The sequence below is a fragment of the Pan paniscus genome, chromosome 11 (assembly GCF_029289425.2).
Source record: "Pan paniscus chromosome 11, NHGRI_mPanPan1-v2.0_pri, whole genome shotgun sequence".
NCBI classification, from domain to species: domain Eukaryota; kingdom Metazoa; phylum Chordata; class Mammalia; order Primates; family Hominidae; genus Pan; species Pan paniscus.
Genome location: NC_073260.2, coordinates 14,319,760 through 14,339,356, shown reverse-complemented (window position 1 = coordinate 14,339,356; position 19,597 = coordinate 14,319,760). Strand labels below are relative to the sequence as shown.

The 19,597-nt window shown below is 38.1% G+C and overlaps 1 protein-coding gene across 10 annotated transcripts in view; it reads right to left on the bottom strand.

Moving 5' to 3' along the window:
- Nucleotides 1–19,597, bottom strand: part of SCAI (suppressor of cancer cell invasion) — a 201,378-nt gene that overhangs the window by 76,439 nt on the left and 105,342 nt on the right. For all 10 annotated transcript variants that reach the window (XR_010109088.1, XR_004664336.3, XR_004664338.3 and 7 more), the window contains 5 exons: nt 10,947–11,042; nt 9,695–9,781; nt 8,128–8,226; nt 1,700–1,796; nt 133–231 (listed from right to left, as the gene is read on the bottom strand). Coding sequence is in view for 6 of the 10 variants with exons in the window: in XM_055117612.2 (XP_054973587.1) it covers nt 133–231; nt 1,700–1,796; nt 8,128–8,226; nt 9,695–9,781; nt 10,947–11,042 (478 nt within the window). In the remaining 4 variants the exon portion in view is untranslated. The remainder of the gene's footprint in view (nt 1–132; nt 232–1,699; nt 1,797–8,127; nt 8,227–9,694; nt 9,782–10,946; nt 11,043–19,597) is intronic.

Here is a 19,597-nt window from a genome sequence, read left to right as displayed (position 1 = left end):
TTAATGAATGGCCAAGACTAAATATCAATAGAGTAAGCTATTCCTTCTTCTTGACATATACACACAATAAAAACATAAACTACATGGTCATTTATTTATCAATAATTATGATTTTTCTTATCAAAAACTGACCTCAATGAAAGCTGCTACTTCTTGAAGCACCAAGTTCCATTCCACTTGATCTTCAGTATTAAATCGGTGAGTATAATCTTCAATTTCATCTGACAATTCCTGATTTTAAAAACATCACAAAAAAGGTTATTAAAAAACCCATAAAAACACACAGCCATATAGGACCATATTCCTGACAGAAACCGACATACTTACAAAATTTGATTATTAGCAATACACAGTCCTGATTATAACCAAAAACAAAGATGAAAACTAAATAAATTTTCTTCAAAAGTACAAACTTCAGAATAACACCCATCAAATAAAGTCTTTACAGAGATCTATTTCCTATCAGTACTACATGAGCAATGAATTCATTAATGAAAGAATCAGAAAAGAGAAATTCAAAAATTTTAACAATAAAAAAAAATGAGGCTGGATGCAGTATCTCATACCTGTAATCCCAGCCCTTTGGGAGGTCAAGGTGGGAGGATCATTTGAGGCCAAGATTTCGAGGCCAGCCTAGGCAACATAGTGAGACCCTACCACTACAAAAAATTATATATTTCTAAAAATACTTCCTGACTTTATTTGGATTTGTATTATATGGTTTTTGGAAATATTTTTAATGGTAACTGGGTATAAAGGAAGGTAGAAAAGGAGAACAGAGAGCTATTTCTGGTGGCCTTGTCAAAACTGGCATGTTGAGTTGGGCACGGTGACTCATGCCTGTAATCCCAGCACTTCGGGAGGCCAAGGCTGGCGGATTGCTTGAACTCATGAGTTTGAGACCAGCCTGGGCAACATGGTGAAACCCTGTCTCTACAAAAAACACAAAAATTAGCTAGGAGTGGTGGCTTGAGCCTATGATTCCAGCTACTCAGGAGGCTAAGGTGGGAGGACTGCTTGAGCCCAGGAGGCAGAGGTTGCAGTGAGACAAGATCATGCCACTGTACTCCAGCTGGATGACAGAGCGAGACCTTGTCTCAAAAAAAAAAAGAAAAAAAAAACAACCCCCACAAAACCCAAAAAACCAACTGGCATGTTATACTTGATACAAAATTAAGTATGCCATTGAAACTATTGAGTACAGAGTGCAATCAGAATTTAATATGCAATGATTACAGGTATTAAGTGGGTCTGAAGACAGTTAACTCTTAATCACCTCAGTTAATGAAGGAGAGACTTTATGCAGACACTCTAAAGTGGTGGGAAAACGAAAATCATTTGCAAGGCCTTTGTAAAGCATTATGTACTTTTTCTTGACATAACATTTCAATTATTTTCTCTTAAACTAAGAATTTTTGTTTGTTTGCATTCCCAGCCATCCACTGATGGGCTTTGAAATGTAAAACATGCAGAAAGGACAAAAGCAAGGAATCAAGATAATTATCTCAGATTAGTGTATTTGTAACATGAAAAGAGTTGGATAATTTTTTTATCATTACCCTTGTCAGAAGTTACTATACTTTGAATATTGTAATTATTGATATATCAAAATTATTTTAACCTAAAATCTGTTTTTTAAAAATAAGATCATCCATATACAACTAGATATTAGAATTTGAACTATTTAAAGTGTATTTACCTTTACCAGATCCTTTACAACATCCATTTTGTTGAGAAGAAGACAAACTACTATAAATCTTGCATAATATCGTAACTTCTTAACTACCAACTCAGGTCTATGGAAGATAAATGAAAAATTACTCATTAGATTAAAAAAGAATGCTTTTTGATTTTTTTAATTTTCTGATAGCTTTTAAAACTCTTTCCCTCCTTTTTTGCACAATTATAAACATTTCCACATATAAGCATACAGTCTTTTTAAAATATTTCTTACTGATTTATTAAGTTGTTTACTCATATATTCATTCATTTAACAAGTATTTATTGAGAACTTAGGTGCATCAGATACTACGTTAATTGCTAAAAGCACAATTGTAAAAAACTAGAGATATTCCCTTCTTCAAAGATCTTACAGACAGAAAAGAACTTAAAATATACAGGAGAGAGATAAATGCTTACAACACAACGGAATAATATAATGATAGGAGAAATAAAGAATGCTATTTGTGCCCACAGGACTAGATCTTGGGTGAGAAAAGGCTTCCTAAAGAAAGTAGTAAATGTTTAAGTTAAGAATACAACGAAGCGTGGAAGACTACAGGCAGGAAAATATGAGGTGAAAAGGATTCCAGGAAGAACACTGTCTTAAAATCTCATTTTTCTGCTATTAGTATAATCAAGTCAGCTTTTTCATGCTTATTGTTTGTATATCTTTTTTCATCTTCTTTCAACTATCTGTGGCTTTTAATCCAAATTCACGTTTTGTGGGCAGTATATACTTAGGTCCTGATTTTCTGTCCACTTTGACTATCTCTGTGCCTTTTACTTGATGTTTTTAGACCAATTACATTTAATGTCATTATTGCTTTGGCTAGGTTTATATCTACCACCTTGCTATTTGTTTCCTACTTGCTCCTTCTCTTGCTATGTTCCTCTGTTGTTCCTGTTGTGCTTTCTCTTCGGTTAATCAAATATTTTTTAGTGTTCCATTTTATATCATCTATTGGCTTCCTAGTTATACTACTTCTTTGTTATTGTTCTTTAAGTGATTGCTAGGAGTAACAACGTGCATCCTTTAACTTATCAAATGCCCCTTACAATATATTTTATCTGTTCACACATAACACTTTACACTTACCAATCATCAATTCAAACCTGACATTTCCTCCTGCTTTCCATATCCTACATCACAAATAATAGCCTTACAACAGTGTATTTTTTTGTGTGTATGTTCAACATTTTCCATAATAAAATTTAAAAAAAATTCTTTCGACCATGAGTTACTTAGAAATGTGTCTATTGATTGACAAACTTATTGATTTTTTTTTTGTTTAAGAGATGGAGTCTTGTTATGTTGCCCGACTGGACTTGAACTCCTGGGTTCAAGGAATCCTCTTGCCTCAGCCTTCTGAGTAGCTGGCCTGCAAATGCAGCTACTGATTTTTTTAAATTATGTTTTATTTTTGTTTTTAATGAAATCGTACCATGGTTAGACAACACACACTTTATTGAACCTTGTATTAAACTTGTGTTGTGGCAAGTATCAGTTAATTTCACAGATTTTCATATAAGTTTGAAAATAACACATATACTGTTGCACACAATTTTAGGTACACTGGAACAAACTTAATTGTTACTCAAATCTTATAATTTCTTGTCTTCTTGATATATAAATTATTAAATATCATATATCAAAAATTCCCATGTACATCAGATCATTAATTTCCCCACTTTAAAAAAACACTTTGCTTTATCATAATGCTACGTTATTAGGTATATATAAGTTTGTGATTTTTATATTTTCCTGAATCGTTCCTTTCTTTCATCAGAGTAAACCTCTATTCTCAATAATACTTTCTACCTTTAAATATACACACAGTATACAAATAAGAAATGCGTATACACGTACACATTTCTTTCCCTTAGTAGCTGTCTCATTATCTTTCTCTGTCTATCTTACATCTTTGAAGGGTTTACTTATTTAAAAGAGACAGTCTTGCCCTATTTCCCAGGCTGAAGTGCAGTGGCACCATCATAAATCACTGCAGCCTCAAACTCCTGGGCTCAAGCAATCCTCTCACCTCAGCTTCCTGAGTAACTAGGATTGCAGGTATGTGCCACTATGCCTGGGTAATTTTTTTATTTTTATTTTTTGTAGAAATCGGGTCTTGCTACGTTTCCCAGGCTGGTCTTGAACTCCTGGCCGCAAGCAATCTTCCCATCTTAGCCATCCAAAGTGTTGGGATAACAGGTGTGAGCCACCGCTCTTGGCCTCAAAGAGTCTCTTAAAAACAGTATATTATTGGGTTTTTCTAAGAGGCATACTGATAATCTTTGTCTTTAACAGGGAAGTTTAGATCATTTTTACTTACCATGATTCGGATTTGTTTCTATTTTATTATTTTGTGCTAATTATACATTTGGAGTTTATTTTCCCTTCCTGCCTTTCACTGTAATGATCATCATTTTGTTACTCACTTTCCCCCTCTACCTCTTCTGAAGTTACACATTCTAATTATAGTTTTCTGAAAATATTAACAAGTAAACTTTACTCTATGTTTCTTCTGAAGAATAAATGGATATTAGAATGGTTTAATTCTTTATCCCCTTTCTTCTTTCATATTATTGTTATCTAGATTTGGCTCCATTTTATTTTAATAATGTCAATCAGCCATTGTTATGATGATTACTGCCCCATCAAATCGATGTTTTAGAATACAAGGGGATAATTTTTTCTTACCAATCCTTCTTGTATATCATACCTTCCCCTTCTAGTTTCAATTTTCTTCTTCCTTGCTCTTTTATGTCACCCAAAACAATTGCCCCACCCTCCAAGGTCACCACAGCCATGGGAAAATGAACTAGGGACTTCCTTACTTTCTTGACAACTAAGTTTTCCATTTAAAAGGATGATTGTCCTATTTTATCCAGCATTTCTAGGTGTTTAGTATTTCAGGTTATCTAGCCTATCATATTGTCGAAAGTGGAATTCAAAACAAAGAAAATTAGTAGAAGGATGATGTCAATTCAAACTTGAAATATGAATGACTTAATTCTGTTACTTTTTTAATTAAAAAATAGGTTCTATGAATCTATATCATGGATTATACAACCAGCAAACCTTCTACAAAGGGCCAGATGGTAAATATTTTAAGCTTTGCAGGCCACATTTGGTGCCTGTAGCATATTCATCTTTTCCCTTTTTACAACCCTTTGAAAATGTAAAAAAAAAAAAAAAAAAAATTCTAAACTGCCACACAGTACAAAAACAGGCCATGGGCCCAATCTGGCATGCAAACAGGCCATAGTTAGCTGATCCTTATATTCAATAAGCATACAGAAGTGGGTGGGTGCTTTCTATTTTGGAAGCCACTGTGATGAACTGCAGCAAAGCACAGATGAAATGCGTCAGTGCTGTCCACTCATACATAAGAGGCCACCTCAATCAAGCCCGATAACCTGAACCACAACCCCTAGCCTACCAACTGACTCCATATCAAACTGCAGAAAAAAGAGTGTGACTCACTGGAAGGGTCCACATCAAGCCCTCTTTATCATCAGTGCCAAAGCCTTCAATTTTACATTCATATTTCCCACTGAAAAAAACTTAATACTGTCACCACTTATGTTGACATCAACATAACTGGAGTTTATTTTCCTTTCCTGCCTTCTATTGTAATAATCATAATTTTATTATTCACTTTCCCCCTACCTCTTCTGAAGTTACACATTCTCCTTATATTCTTTAAAATTATTTTTCTTAAAATAATAACAAGCAAACTTTACTTACTCTATGTTTCTTCTGAACAATAAATGACATGTTGACATGTTGTCAACATAAGTGGTGACAGTATCAAGTTTTGTCCAGTGGGAAATATGAATGTAAAATTGAAGGCTTTTTATGAAGTTTTTTTTTTTTTTTTTTTTGAGACGGAGTCTCACTTTGTCACCCAGGCTGAGTGCAGTGGCGGCATCTTGGCTCACTGCAACCTCCGCCTCTCCGGTTCAAGTGATTCTCATGCCTCAGCCTCCTGAGTAGCTCGGACTACAGGCATGTGCCACCACGCCCGGCTAATTTTTTGTATTTTTAGTAGAGACGGGGTTTCACCATGTTAACCAGGATGGTCTTGATCTCCTGACCTCATGATCCGCCTGCCTTGGCTTCCCAAAGTGCTGGGATTATAGGTGTGAGCCACTGTACCCGGCCATTTTTTTTAAGCTCTTAACAAACTTCTGGACTCCAGAATTCTAGCCTTGTCCAACCTGCTAGGCTCCCTACTTACAAGACACTGACTCTTTAACTATACATTTGCCTAGGAAACTCTGTTCTTCCAGGTGGCTCACCGTAACATCTCCACAAAACCTCTTGGGTATTCAGAATCTTCACCTTCTCCATATCCAACCAGGTTCAGCTTTGGCCATTTGCAACAGAATTGGGGTGTGCAGCTCCTAGAAGGAGTGGCTGTATGTAATATCTCCTCTCCTAGGTAGGATGGACCCATGGAATGAGATGTTCTGGGAGTGGTCTATGCTTAGTGACAGACACTAACCTTGAGGTTGCTGGAACAAACTACTTATTCCTCCTGGTCTCGACATAATCCTTAGCTGTCGAGACAGTGCAGAGAGAACTTGTTCCTTTTGAGGAGTGAAGATTTTTGCCTTTTAAATGAACTGTGAAATTGTGGAATACTTCCTTACTTGGTTTTCTCTCCTGGCTCTTGATTTTAGCAGCTGTTGCTGATTGCAATCTTGACTAGCACTCTTACCCTGTGTAAACTAAGAAACAACCTACAAACTGAACAAAGCCCCTCCTAACTACACACAGCAAGGTCAAGGTTTTGCACACCAGATTGTCCTTTGATTCTAATTTACTGGCACAAAGCAAGAGTTTTTGTCATCCTGATTCCAAATAATCCTACTTCTAAATAATATGCTCTGATCTAGAAAACTGCAGAGGAAAACAATTCAAATTTGATGTTTGTTATTAAGGCATAAAATTATGGCAATAAATCAAACTGTTGGGTATTAAGATTAAAGCCAATTTCCCTTTTGTCAAATTAGAAAATGCAGAAAAGTAAATTATACAAGGTGTTTTGCTATTACTTAAAATAGTTCTCTGCTTATATGTATTTTTAATGCCGACAAAATGTTACACAGCTCTTTCGCATTTTTTAAGATATAATTTATCTCGCCAAGAATTTTTTTAAAAATTAGAGTTGGAGGAAATATATCTGTAGTGAAAATATGTGAAGCAAACTATAGGACAACCTAAGGGAAAAGTAACTGATGGAACTTCTGATGTAAGGGGATGACAAAAAGATATGAAAAATGTACACTCCAGCATCTGCACCCCTTACATGTGCCATGCAAACGCCCCTAGACAAGTCTGAACAAGACATGCAAGGAAATTAAGGAGATTTACAAGAGTGGGGCTTTCCCCAAAATGTCACTGTTTAGTTGGAAAGCTTACAACAGTCAACCACAAAGTGTTCTTGAGAAAAACATGTCAAAACTGTTTTCTTCTATTGCTAAGAGAATATAATCTTTTCACCATATAAAAACTGTGAGTTGTGTTGCTGGAGTAGAGAGAATATTCAGACCTTCTGTGCCTGAACTTTCTCATCCAACAGTTCCCAGAATACTAACAAGAAAGATTCTCCAGAAGATCTCTGATTTCTTCCACAATTCCATACTCATCTGGAAGTAATCAAATCACAATCCAGGCTGGGTGTGGTGGCTCACGCCTGTAATCCCAGCACTTTGGGAGGCCAAGGCGGGTGGATCACTTGAGGTCAAGAGTTGAAGACCAGCCTGGCCAACATGGTAAAACCCCATCTCTACTAAAAAATACAAAAAAATTAGCCGGGGGTGGTGACACAAGCCTGTAATCCCAGCTACTTGGGATGCTGAAGCAGGATAATTGCTTGAACCCAGGAAGTGGAGGTGGAGGTTGCAGTGAGTTGAGATCGCACCACTGCACTCCAGCCTGGGCGACAGAGCGAGACTCCACCTCCAAAAAAAAAAAAAAAAAAGAGAGAAAATTCAAACAGCATTAGCAGACTATTCCCTGGTCCTACATGACAGTTGTCACCAGGCTTTTGAAGAGATATGAATTAAGATTACACAGGCTAAAGAATAAATGTTATTAGCTAAGCCTTGTTTTGGAGTCATTTCTTTTCTATTAAATCTGTGTGAAGCCAATCTCTTGTAAAACAATAACCCAACCCTCCTTTGGCATTGTGACATCTGTTAAACATCTTTGATATTTATTGCTTAGGTAACATAAACTTCTCTATGCTTTCGAAGGTCTACTATATAGCAGGCACTCAATAAAGCCTGGTAAATGAGTACACGTTATAAAAATGTATGCTTTTCCGCACAATTTCTATGAAGACTAAAGACTGAATGTTTTATCCTCATCTTTCTAAAAACATAGCAGATACATACCTGTCCTCTTTATTGACTTGAGAATAATATGATCTCTGTCTGATTGCAGAATAGAAGGAAAAAGCCTCATTCAGATAGCTGGTTTCAGATGTGCGTAAGCTATGAGAAAAAATATATTTTTAAATATGACAGTGTCAGAGACTCTTCACCATGGTAAATACTTGTTCTATATACTGCTGTATTCCTCTGTGGCACGGGGTGCGGGGGTGGGAATGACTGTCCTAAATTTGAATCGGCAAGACAATAATCATATTACCCTTAAAATGTATAAAAAATAATGAAATTTTTTGAAAAACCTCCTCGCTGCATCCAAGCCTTTTTTGATGCCAACCGATATTACACATTATCCTCATTCTTTGAAGGGACTCTCCAAACAGCATTCCATCCAGTGAAATCCTCTCCCAGGACTAGGCCACTTCCTCAAATCCATACAGTCCTTTGGCCCATTTCTTTAATTTCTGTCCTCACAGAACTGAGGAATGCACTAATCCATACAAATCTTCAGGGGATGTTAATGAATTATGTTTTACAAGGGACTTTTTAAGAAAACATTTCTACCTGAGAAAACACTTCTAGTTTTACAAGGGACTTTTTAAGAAAATATTCTACCCAAGAGAGTGATTTTAGTGGTGGGAATTTGGAGCAGTATGCCAAAATGTAGGAAATGGAAGAAGTTTTATTGCCTTTTCTTTTCTTTTTTCTAATTTTTTATTTTTTGAGACAGAGTTTCACTCTTGTTGCCCAGGCTGGAGTGCCAATGGCATGATCTCGGCTCACTGCAACCTCTGCCTCCCAGGTTCAAGCAATTTTCCTGCCTCAGCCTCCCAAGTAGCCGGGATTACAGGCACCCGCCACCACACTTGGCTAATTTTTTTGTCTTTTTAGTAGAGACGGGGTTTCACTAGGCTGGTCTCAAACTCCTGACCTCAGGTGATCCACCTGCCTTGGCCTCCCAAAGTCCTAGGATTACAGGCGTGAGCCACCGCGCCCAGCCATTTTATTGCCTTTTTGATTACAAATGGTCCAAGCCTTTTTTATTGTATACCTGATTATCACTTCAGGATGATGACATTTAGATTCCTAAAAGGACCCTTCTTGTTTTCTGAACTCAGGGATGGGACTATATAGATGTTAGTGCTCTAAGGATATAATAAAAAATATCTTTCAAACATATCCTGCAAGTATGAGTTTTTTAAAGTATCCTTCTGAAAACCATTCATTCATACATACAAGTTATAATGCTACACATTATTAAGACAAGTGAAGCTGCAAGAACAATAAATCCTTTAGTATTAATCATTTATCTAAAACCAAGATCAAATTTTTAAGTTATAAATGAGTCTGACCAAATGAAGTGTTTGGGAGGCAAGCCTTTAAAACAAATAGTACTTTGACTATGGAAGGTTATTGCACAACATTGTCTTGATCAATCTGGTCCGAACTACTAGAGTTTCATTTGTAACTCACGATTTTCATGCCTAGCAATGAGTATACTATGTATGTATACTTCTGCATGCTGTGTTTTAATCAGACAACACTTTACTCTTTCCATGTGTAATTTACTTACTAATAATGATAGTATAGCTGCCCAATCTTGGAAGCAATTTCTCCTATTTGCCAGCGCTTCAAGCCATACCGATTATCCAAGACTTGTCTGTTTTATATAGGATACAAGAAAATAGAAATGAGTCTATAAATGCCAAAACTAATCAAATCTGTAAATTCAATAGGATAAAATACCATCCAATTCAGCAAAGCTAATGAATTTTTCATTAGATTCCAATGTAGTCATTCCATTAAATTTAAAAAGCATTTATTAAATGTCTATTTATAAGTTGAAATACAAAAAGAAACTACTTTGGCCAATAAACATGTATTTTAGAATGAAACCATAAATCATCCTACCTATGCTCTAGCTGATCTGAAACATTCCACATATAATATTGTCTTTAAAAATCGGACAAGAACATTACTCTTTTTTTTCCTTTTTTGAGACAGAGTGTGGCTCTGTTGCCCAGGCTGGAGTACAGTGGCATGATCTGGGCTCACTGCAACCTCTGCCTCTCGGGCTCCAGCGATTCTGCTGCCTCAGTCTCCTGAATAGCTGGGATTACAGGTGTGCACCACCATGCCCGACTAATTTTTATATTTTTAGTAGAGACAGGGTTTCACCATGTTAGCCAGGCTGGTCTTGAACTCCTAACCTCAAGTTATCCACCCACCTCAGACTCCTAAAGTGCTGTGATTACAGACAGGAGCCACTGCACCCAGCCTTATTTTATTATTTATTTTTATTTATTTATTTACTTTTTTGAGACAGGGTCTCTCTCTGTTGCCCAAGCTGGAGTACAGTGATGCAATCTCTCCTCACTGCAACCTCCCCCACTTCAGGGTTCAAGCGATTCTCGTGCCACAGCCTCCTAAGTAGCTGGGATTACAGCTGAGCACCACCACACCTGGCTAATTTTTGTGTATTTTGTAGAGACAGGGTTTACCCATGCTGCCAAGGCTGGTCTCAAACTCCTGAGCTCAAGCAATCCTTCCACCTTGGCCTCCCAAAGTGCTAGGATTACAGGCATGAGCCACCATGCCTGGCCATACATTTTAAAATCTTAAATAAATAGGAAAGAAATAAATTTGTTTTCATTTGGGTTATAAAGATGAAATATGTTATTTTAAAAGCACCAAGATTTACCTTTGCTTTGTTGGTGAAAAAAAAGAAAAAGCACCAAGACAAAAAGCACTGAAGTAGTGAAGATAAAAACTGTGACTAATACAAAACAGGCCTTCACTCTCCTTTAACTATAAAATTCATTTACCGATGTTGCTGCTGGAACTTCCAGAGTTTGGTGTAAACATCAAAAGTTCTTCCAAAATAGGACTGCCACTGCTTCTGTCCATATTGTGGCAAATCTCTGTAATAGTAAATGAGTATGTATTAATATTAAACTTCTTATGCTATTTGGAAATTAAGTCTTGTGATGGTACAAACCAGACAGATGAAAAATGCTTGCATTCAGGCTTTCTTTTTTTAAAAAGTTACACTTTTTGGAGCAGAAATAATTCTATAACTAGGGTCCAGGACATGCTCTTTTCCTATTCTCCTCCCTACTTCTCTGACAGGTTGTTCTTAGTGTTCTTTGCAGATGCTTCTCCCATGAGGTTTCTGGTACTCTCTTCCCTCTCCCTCGGTGATCTTATTCACACTCACTTATATACTGACAACTTCCAAATGTTTATCTTCAGCTAAGAACTCAGCTGAATGTTTGAAAAACACTGCTTTAGAAAATATACCTAGAAATCGATATGCAGATGGTATTACTGTTCTGCACTATTCTATCCTCTCCCTATAAGATAAATATACATCCCTGTCCTTGAACCTGGTGACTTATAGTACAGTCTTTGAGAGGCAAATACTCCCTACCATACAAACATTGGGCCTGGCCGTATTAACTTCCTTTGGCCGATGAAATATAATTGTAAGTTATTTATATCATATCTTAGGAGAAGATTAAGAGCACTGAATGTTTCAGCATTTTCAATTTTCCCTCTGACCTAAGACAAAGATAGGGCTGTTCTTCAGCCTGGAACACTGAGTAAGACACATTTAACAGTGCCCCAAAACCACAGACAACTTGTAGCTAACATGGGAGCTAGAAACACATCTTTACTGTAGGAAGGCACTACAATTTGAGGGTTGTTACAGCAGCCTTACTTCAGAAAAGCTAGTCCGGAAACTGGTAATAGGAGTACGTTATTGCCATAACAAACATGTAACATACGTGACACCTGCAATTGCAACTGAGTAGCAAGTAACTGTTACTGAAGGCTGGAAACAATGATGACCTATATAATGCAATGGTAACACTGCATTTGCCTGAGAAAACTGAGAAAGCAGATAATACGATTAATGAACTTGTTGATTTATACAAAGAGGTTGGGAAACAGTATGTTGCTAGCCCTGGATGCTATTAGCTACACTTAAAATACAACGAGAAAAAGATGAACTCAGAAAAGAATTAGCTGCAAGCGGAGTTGAAAAGAAAAAGAGAAAATCCACAAATTCAAGAACTTACAAGATTGAAAGATACAACAATTACTAATGCATAACTGTAAAAGATACAATTGAGAAATGCTATCCAGAAATGCCAATTAAAATTCAGCCTCATCTTCGAGGGCAAAACTTCTTCATTAAAGTCTGTGAATAGATGGAGATGGCCCCAAGTACCTTTTTTCAGTGGGACAAAACAGATTTGGGAAAGGAATTTAAGAATTTGGCTGTCTTGTAGAAACCTTATAAACTCAAGGTATCTCTAATGAAGTCTAGAAGACAGTCGTGTCTCAAAGAATTTAGGGTATGGCTACTGGTACATGGAGCTAACTTGAATCAAATTATAATGAGTCAACTACATTTCACAAGATTTGTACTATTGAGGTCACTTTTTTTTTTTTTTTTTTTTGAGACGGAGTCTCGCTCTTGCCGCCCAGGCTGGAGTGCAGTGGTGTGATCTTGGCTCACTGCAAGCTCCTCCTCCCGGGTTCATGCCATTCTCCTGCCTCAGCCTCCCAAGTAACTGGGGCTACTCGGCTAATTTTTTGTATTTTTAGTAGAGACATGGTTTCACTGTGGTCTCGATCTCCTGATCTCCTGATCCGCCTGCCTCAGCCTCCCAAAGTGCTGGGATTACAGGCATAAGCCACCACGCCCGGCCACTTTTTTAAAAAAATAAAGGAGCAATAAATTCACTGAATTTAGTGGTAAATGAATAAATCTAGAGATCAATTTGGGGAATTCGTATTTTTTCTAATTTTGTCAATAGCATTTCTTTCCATTTATGGTACAAACATTGTCATTAAATACATTTATAACTCTTTCCGTAAAGGTCCCATATTTCCTGGTTCATATTACTGTAAGGTCTCATATTTTCATTGTTTTTGTGAAAGGTATCTCTATTTTTTAAGTTATATCTTTTAATTTTTTTATGATGGAAAATTTCAAACATACACAAAAGTAGAGAGAACAGTACAATGACCCCTAGGTATCATCAGCAGATTCACAGATTATCAATTTAGAGCCAGTCTCTTCTATTTAGGGTTGCCAGATAAAATACATGTTTTTGTTTCTGGGCCCCCTACTCCTTTCTCTAAGTTTATCTGTCTACCTTTGTTGTGCTAGTTCAACTCTGTCTCAATCAGTACCCCTATGACCACCACTAGCACTATTTTCAATTAAGAAAAGAAGTACAGGTTGTATTTATATTGATCCCTATAACTACAATGTTTATAGAAATATTTAAAACAGAGAAAACACTCAAATGTTTAATAGTAAAATGAATATATATATATATATTTTTTTTTTGAGATGGAGTCTCTATCTGTCACCAGGCTGGAGTGCAGTGGCGCGATCTCGGCTCACTGCAACCTCCACCTCCCGGGTTCAAGTGATTCTCCTGCCTCAGCCTTCTGAGTAGCTGGGACTGCAAGCACATGACACCACGCCTGGCTAATTTTTGTATTTTTAGTAGAGACGGGGTTTCGCCATGTTGGTCAGGGTGGTCTCGAACTCCTGACCTCAGGTGATCCACCCGTCTCGGCCTCCTAAAGTGCTGAGATTACAGGTGTGAGCCACCATGCCCGGCCTCTGGGTAGCTTTCCTTTTGCACCATTGGGATATCTTGCTATTGGTGTCACCCACCTCGCTGTTAGGCAAGGTATATTGTGAAGACACTCAATGGAAAGAGAAAACCTGATTACTAATATTATGCCTTTTTTTTTTTTTTTTTTTTTTTTGAGATGGAGTCTCACTCTGTTGCCCAGGCTGGAGTGCAGTGGCGCGACCTCAGCTCACTTCAACCTCCGCCTCCTGGGTTCAAGCGATTCTCCTACCTCAGCCTCCAAAGTAGCTGGGATTATAGGCGCCCGTCACCACGCCCGGTTAATTTTTGTATTTTTTTAAGTAGAGAAGGGGTTTCCCCATGTTGGCCAGGCTGGTCTTGAACTCCTGACCTCAGGTGATCCACCCACTTTGGCCTCCTAAAGTACTGGGATTACAGGCGTGAGCCACTGCGCCCAGTCTACTAATATTATTCTATCAAGTGCTAAGAATTATGAAGGCCATATAAAGTAATGTGAAAAGTGATCTCTTCAATTAATAGGATTATTGGTTGTAACAGACAGAAAATATGATCACATATGTAGAAAAAACTGCAAATAAGTACTAAATTACATGACACTGAATAAAAGTAATAAGGAGCTTAGAAAAGGGACACACTGGCTACTCAGGAGGCTGAGGCGGAAAGATTGCTTGAGACCAGGGGTTTAAGTTCAGCCTGGGCAACACAGCAAGACTCCATCTCCAAAAAAAAAATCAATTAATTAAAATGAAAAATGTTTAAGGTACATATTGGAAGGCTTAAGTAGCCAGGAAATGCTTCACAAAGAGAAAGATTTGGATAGGCAAAAGAGAAAGAAGAGATTAAGAGATTATCAGAGACAGAGATAAATAAAATATATAAGAGAAGCAACGACAATTATAAGTTAATAACACTTTGTAGCACAAGTAGGAAAACAGCCTGAATTAAATAAATGATGTATTATGGGAACTAGTAGAAAATAAGGTATAACAACAACAACAACAAAAGGTACAACAGGTAGGCTGGAGTCAGTTTATACAGTTCAAGAGCATAAAGTCTTTCTGGTCTTTCTATGTAGGTTTATTTCCCGCATTTAAAAAGTAAAGATAATAACTGCTAATGGGTACAGGGTTCTTTTGGGGATAATGAATGTTCTAAAATTGACTGTAGTGATGGGTGCACATAACCTGTGAGGATACTAAAAACCACTGAGTTGTATACTTCCAAAAGGTAACTTGTAAGATATCTGAATATCCCAATAAAGATGTTCTTTTTAAAAAGAGTAATATAAATAAAAAAGCAATACACGATGGACTGAGCATATAATTTTATCTTCTCTTTCGAGGCTCCATACAGAAATAAAAAGAGAGGGAGGCAATCAGTAGATGAGACATTTCAAGAAACTTCGGAAAGAACATTTGATGAAGAAATATTATCATTATTATATGAAGAAATATCAATATTATTACTTCCCACCAATCAAAATCCTGGCGGGAAATAGACAACACACAAGTGGGTCACTGGGAAGAGTTTGACAAAGAGGCTACAAAGATGTGAACAGAGTCAAGGGAAACCAACAAGGAACACTTTAAGGACCTGTGGCTAAGTTACTATCCCTTAGGCCTGGTGCAGTAGAGGGAGGGGGCAGTTCCCAAAACTTAAGGGAGGGAGCTGGCAAAATACACATCTGTGCTCACTCTACTCCTGCCCTCCAACCTCCTGCTGACCCTTTGCATTGGTGTAGCCCAGCTGGAAGACAGAGGGCAAAGATATCAGTTGGAGCAGCCTATAAATGTTAGTCTCCCAGGGTAGGAGAAGAGGCAAAAGGTAAAAGTAGATCTGGAAGGGCAAACTGAAAATGTCCAGCCTAGTGCCTTCCATATAACAGAATGAAGAAAGCTGGAACCTAGAAAACATGAGAAAGGAACTACATGTGAAAGGACTCAACCCAGAGAGGTTACAAAAGAAAAATAGGGCAGGGTACAGCAGTTCACGTCTGTAGTCCCAGCACTTTGGGAGGCCTAGGCAGGTAGACAGCTCAAGCCCAGGAGTTCAAGACCAGCCTGGACAACATGGCAAAACACAGTCTCTACAAACAAAAATAAAAAAAAAAAAATAAATTTGCCAGGCGTAGTGGCACACACCTGTAGTCCCAGCTACTCAGGAGGCTGAGATGGGAGGATTCATTGAGCCCGAAGATCAAGTCTGCAGTGAGCTGTGATCATGCCACTGTACTCTAGCATGGGCAACATAGCAAGACCCTGTCTCAAAACAAACAAACCCAAAAAACAAATAGTGTAAAAAAGAGTGATCCATTTGAATGTGAACTTAAGGATGAATTCATTTGAGATATACACTGGAACTATAGAGAAGGAAAGATCATTTCTCAACTCCTGGCTTTGCTATGTATAATATTTACAAAGTTATACGTCAAAATGTTGTTTATTATCTGTTTTCAACTTTTAGAATCCATGTATAGATCAAACACAAAATATTTAACTATGATTATAGAATGGTAAATACATTTTATGTTCTGTGAAATAAAAACATGAAGCTATAACTGACCAAAACTAAGTATGAGAAAAGAAGAGAGGCTGGGTGTGGTGGCTCAATGCTTGCAATCCCAGCACTTTGGCAGGCTGAGATGGGAGGACTGCTTGAACCCAGGAGTTCAAGACCAGCCAGGGCAACAAAGTGAGATCCCTGTCTCTAGCAAAAATGAAACAATTAGCCAGGTGTGGTGGCATGCACCTGTGGTCCCAGCTACTCAGAGTCTGAGGAAGGAGAATCGTTAGAGTCCAGGAGGTCGGGGCTGCAGTGAGCTGTGATCATACCATTGCACTCCAGCCTGGGCAACAGAGTGAGACTCTATCTTAAAAAAAGAAAAAAAGAAAGAAACAAAGAAACAAAGAAAACATAGAAAAGATGATGGAACTAGTGGGAATGAAAATTTACCTTACAAAATGGAATCAAAGGGATACCATCAATATGGTGTATGGATGGGTTAAAGGACTGGGTTTTGAAGTCAGACTGGCTTGGTACCACTAATTGTCTACACAATGTTACACAGAGTACACTTTATGCCTTAGTTCCTCATTTATAAAATGGAAATAATAATAATAGAGCCTAGACCATAGGTTTGATGACAAGAGTTACTGAGTTAATACAGGTAACGACCTAAGAACAATATACAGCACCTAGTGAAAACACCAAAAAGTTAGATAATACTATCATCTATTATCAGCATTTAAAACGTGTGCTGCCAGTAGTTGACAATATGATTAATAAAATGAATAATGGGCCAGGCACAGTGACTCAAGCCTGCAATCCTAGCACTTTGGGAGGCCAAGGCAGGAGGATCATTTAAGGCCAGGAGTTCAAGACCAGCATGGGCAACGAAGTGAGACCTTGTCTCTACAAAAAAATTTAAAAATTAGCCAACCAGCAGCCCTCGGGGCTGCTCTGCCTGCAGAGTAGCCATTCTTTTCTTTCTTTACTTCTCTAATAAACTTGTTTTTACTTTAAAAAGAAATTAGCCAGGGGCATGCTTGTAGTCCCAGCTACTGTGGGGGCTGAGGCGGGATGACTGCTTCAGCCCAGGAGGTTGAGGCTGCAATAAGCCATCATTGCACCACTGCACTCCAGCCTGGGCAACAAAGGGAGCCCCTGTCTTAAAAATAAATAAATAAAATAAAATGAATAATGGGAAAACCGAGAAGAGTGGTAACATAAATTCAGAGGGTATGGTGGGGATTAGACAGTATGTGTGGATTACTTGAAAGAGGCCTGGCACAAAGTAAGCACTAATTAATGTTAGTTGCTATTAGTATTCTTATTCCTGCTACTATTTCTATGGGGCAGGGAAAAGAGTAGCTTTTGGGTAAATGAAATCTTCATTTATTATGGCAGGATATCAAAGGAGAATGTATAAATTAATAAACCAAGAAAGAGCGATAAAAGTATATTTGATAAATAAAGTAAACGCCAGGAAAACCAAAATCAGAAAGAGTCAAAAGTGATTGCCTCTGAAAAATGAGGACTCTAGGTGAGAGGGATGTTTTAGCCAATACTACTTCATAGTGTAAGCCCTTTTATATTATTTCACCTTGTAAAACTCATGTTTTTTTAATTATGAGTTATATTTTAATTCATTTTTTGAATTGGTAATTTATATACATAGTATAAAATTCAAAGAGCACAAAAGGTATGTATAGAGTAAGTCTCCTCCACTTCTATTCCAAATAACCTAGGTCTTCATTGTGAAGACCTTTATTTACTTACAAGCATATAACTGTGCATGTATGCATATAAATATGCTGTTTTGAAAAAGTTTTAAATAAATACATTAAGAAAAAAGTAGCCGGGCATGATGGCTCATGCCTGTAGTCCCAACACATGGGGAGGCTAAGGCGGGAAGAGCACTTGAACCCAGAAGTTCAAGACCACACTGGGAAACATGGAGAGACCTTATCTCTTCAAAACATTTAAAAAAAAATTATCCAGGCAGGCCAGGTGCAGTGGCTCACGCCTGTAATCCCAGCACTTTGGGAGGCTGAGGCAGGCTGATCACCTGAGGTCAGGAGTTCGAGTTCATCCTGGCCAACATGGTGAAACCCTGTCTCTACTAAAAAGACAAAAATTAGCCGGAAGTGGTGGCAGGCACCCATAATCCCAGCTACTTGGGAGGCTGAGGCAGGAGAATTGCTTGAAACTGGGAGGCAAAAGTTGCAGTGAGCTAAGACCACACCACTGCACTCCAGGCCTGGGCAACAAGAGCAAAACTTTGTCCATTTAAAAAAAAAAAAAAAATTAGCCAGGCCTGGTGGGACTACACGCCTATGGTCACAGCTCCTTGGGAGGCTGAAGGGAGAGTATCATTTGAGCCAAGGAGGTCAAGACCAGCCTGGGCAATGTAGTAAGACTCCATCCCTACAAAAAAAAAAAAAAGAAAAGAAAGAAGAAAAAAAAGTACAAGATGAAAAAGAACAATCCCATGACCTAACCAATTCCATTTAATATTTTAGTGTATTTCTTGCCAGACTGTTTCCTGGTCATATCTGTTTTGTCACCTTAAATAAGGAAATTGTATTTCTGTTTCATTGGCTGTCTAAGACTATTAGTGATCTGAAAGGGTTTTATAGAAGAATTTCTTGGCCGGGTACAGTGGCTCAAGCCTGTAATATCAGCACTTTGGGAGGCCAAGGCGGGCGGATCATTTGAGGTCAGGAGTTTGAGACCAGCCTGACCAACATGGTGAAAACCCGTCTCTACTAAACATACAAAACATTAGCTGGGTCTGGTGGCGAACGCCTATAATCCCAGCTACTTAGGAGGCTGAGGCAGGAGAATTGCTTGAACCTGGGAAGCGGAGGTTGCAGTGAGCCGAGATTGTGCCACTGCACTCCAGCCTGGGCGACGGGAGTGAAACTCCATCTCAGGAAAAAAAAAAAAAAGAATTATTTGTGCCCATTTTTGGGGCCATCAAAATAAGAAATAACAGGTCAGTGCAGTGGCTCATGCCTGTAATCCCAGCACTTTGAGGGGCCAAGGTGGACAGATCACTTGAGCCCGGAGTTCGAGACCAGCCTAGGCAACATGGCAAAACCCTGTCTCTACAAAAAAATACACAAATTAGCCAGACATGGTGGCACAGGCCTGTAGTGCTAGCTACTCGGGGAGCTGAGGTGGGAGGATCAATTGAGCCCAGGAGGTCAAAGCTGCAGTGAGCCAAGATTGTGCCACTGCAGTCCAACAAGACTCTACCTCAAAAAAAGAAAAGAAATAATTCAAATGAAACTGTTTCCTTTTAAAGCATCATTGAGAAAGCCACAAAACAA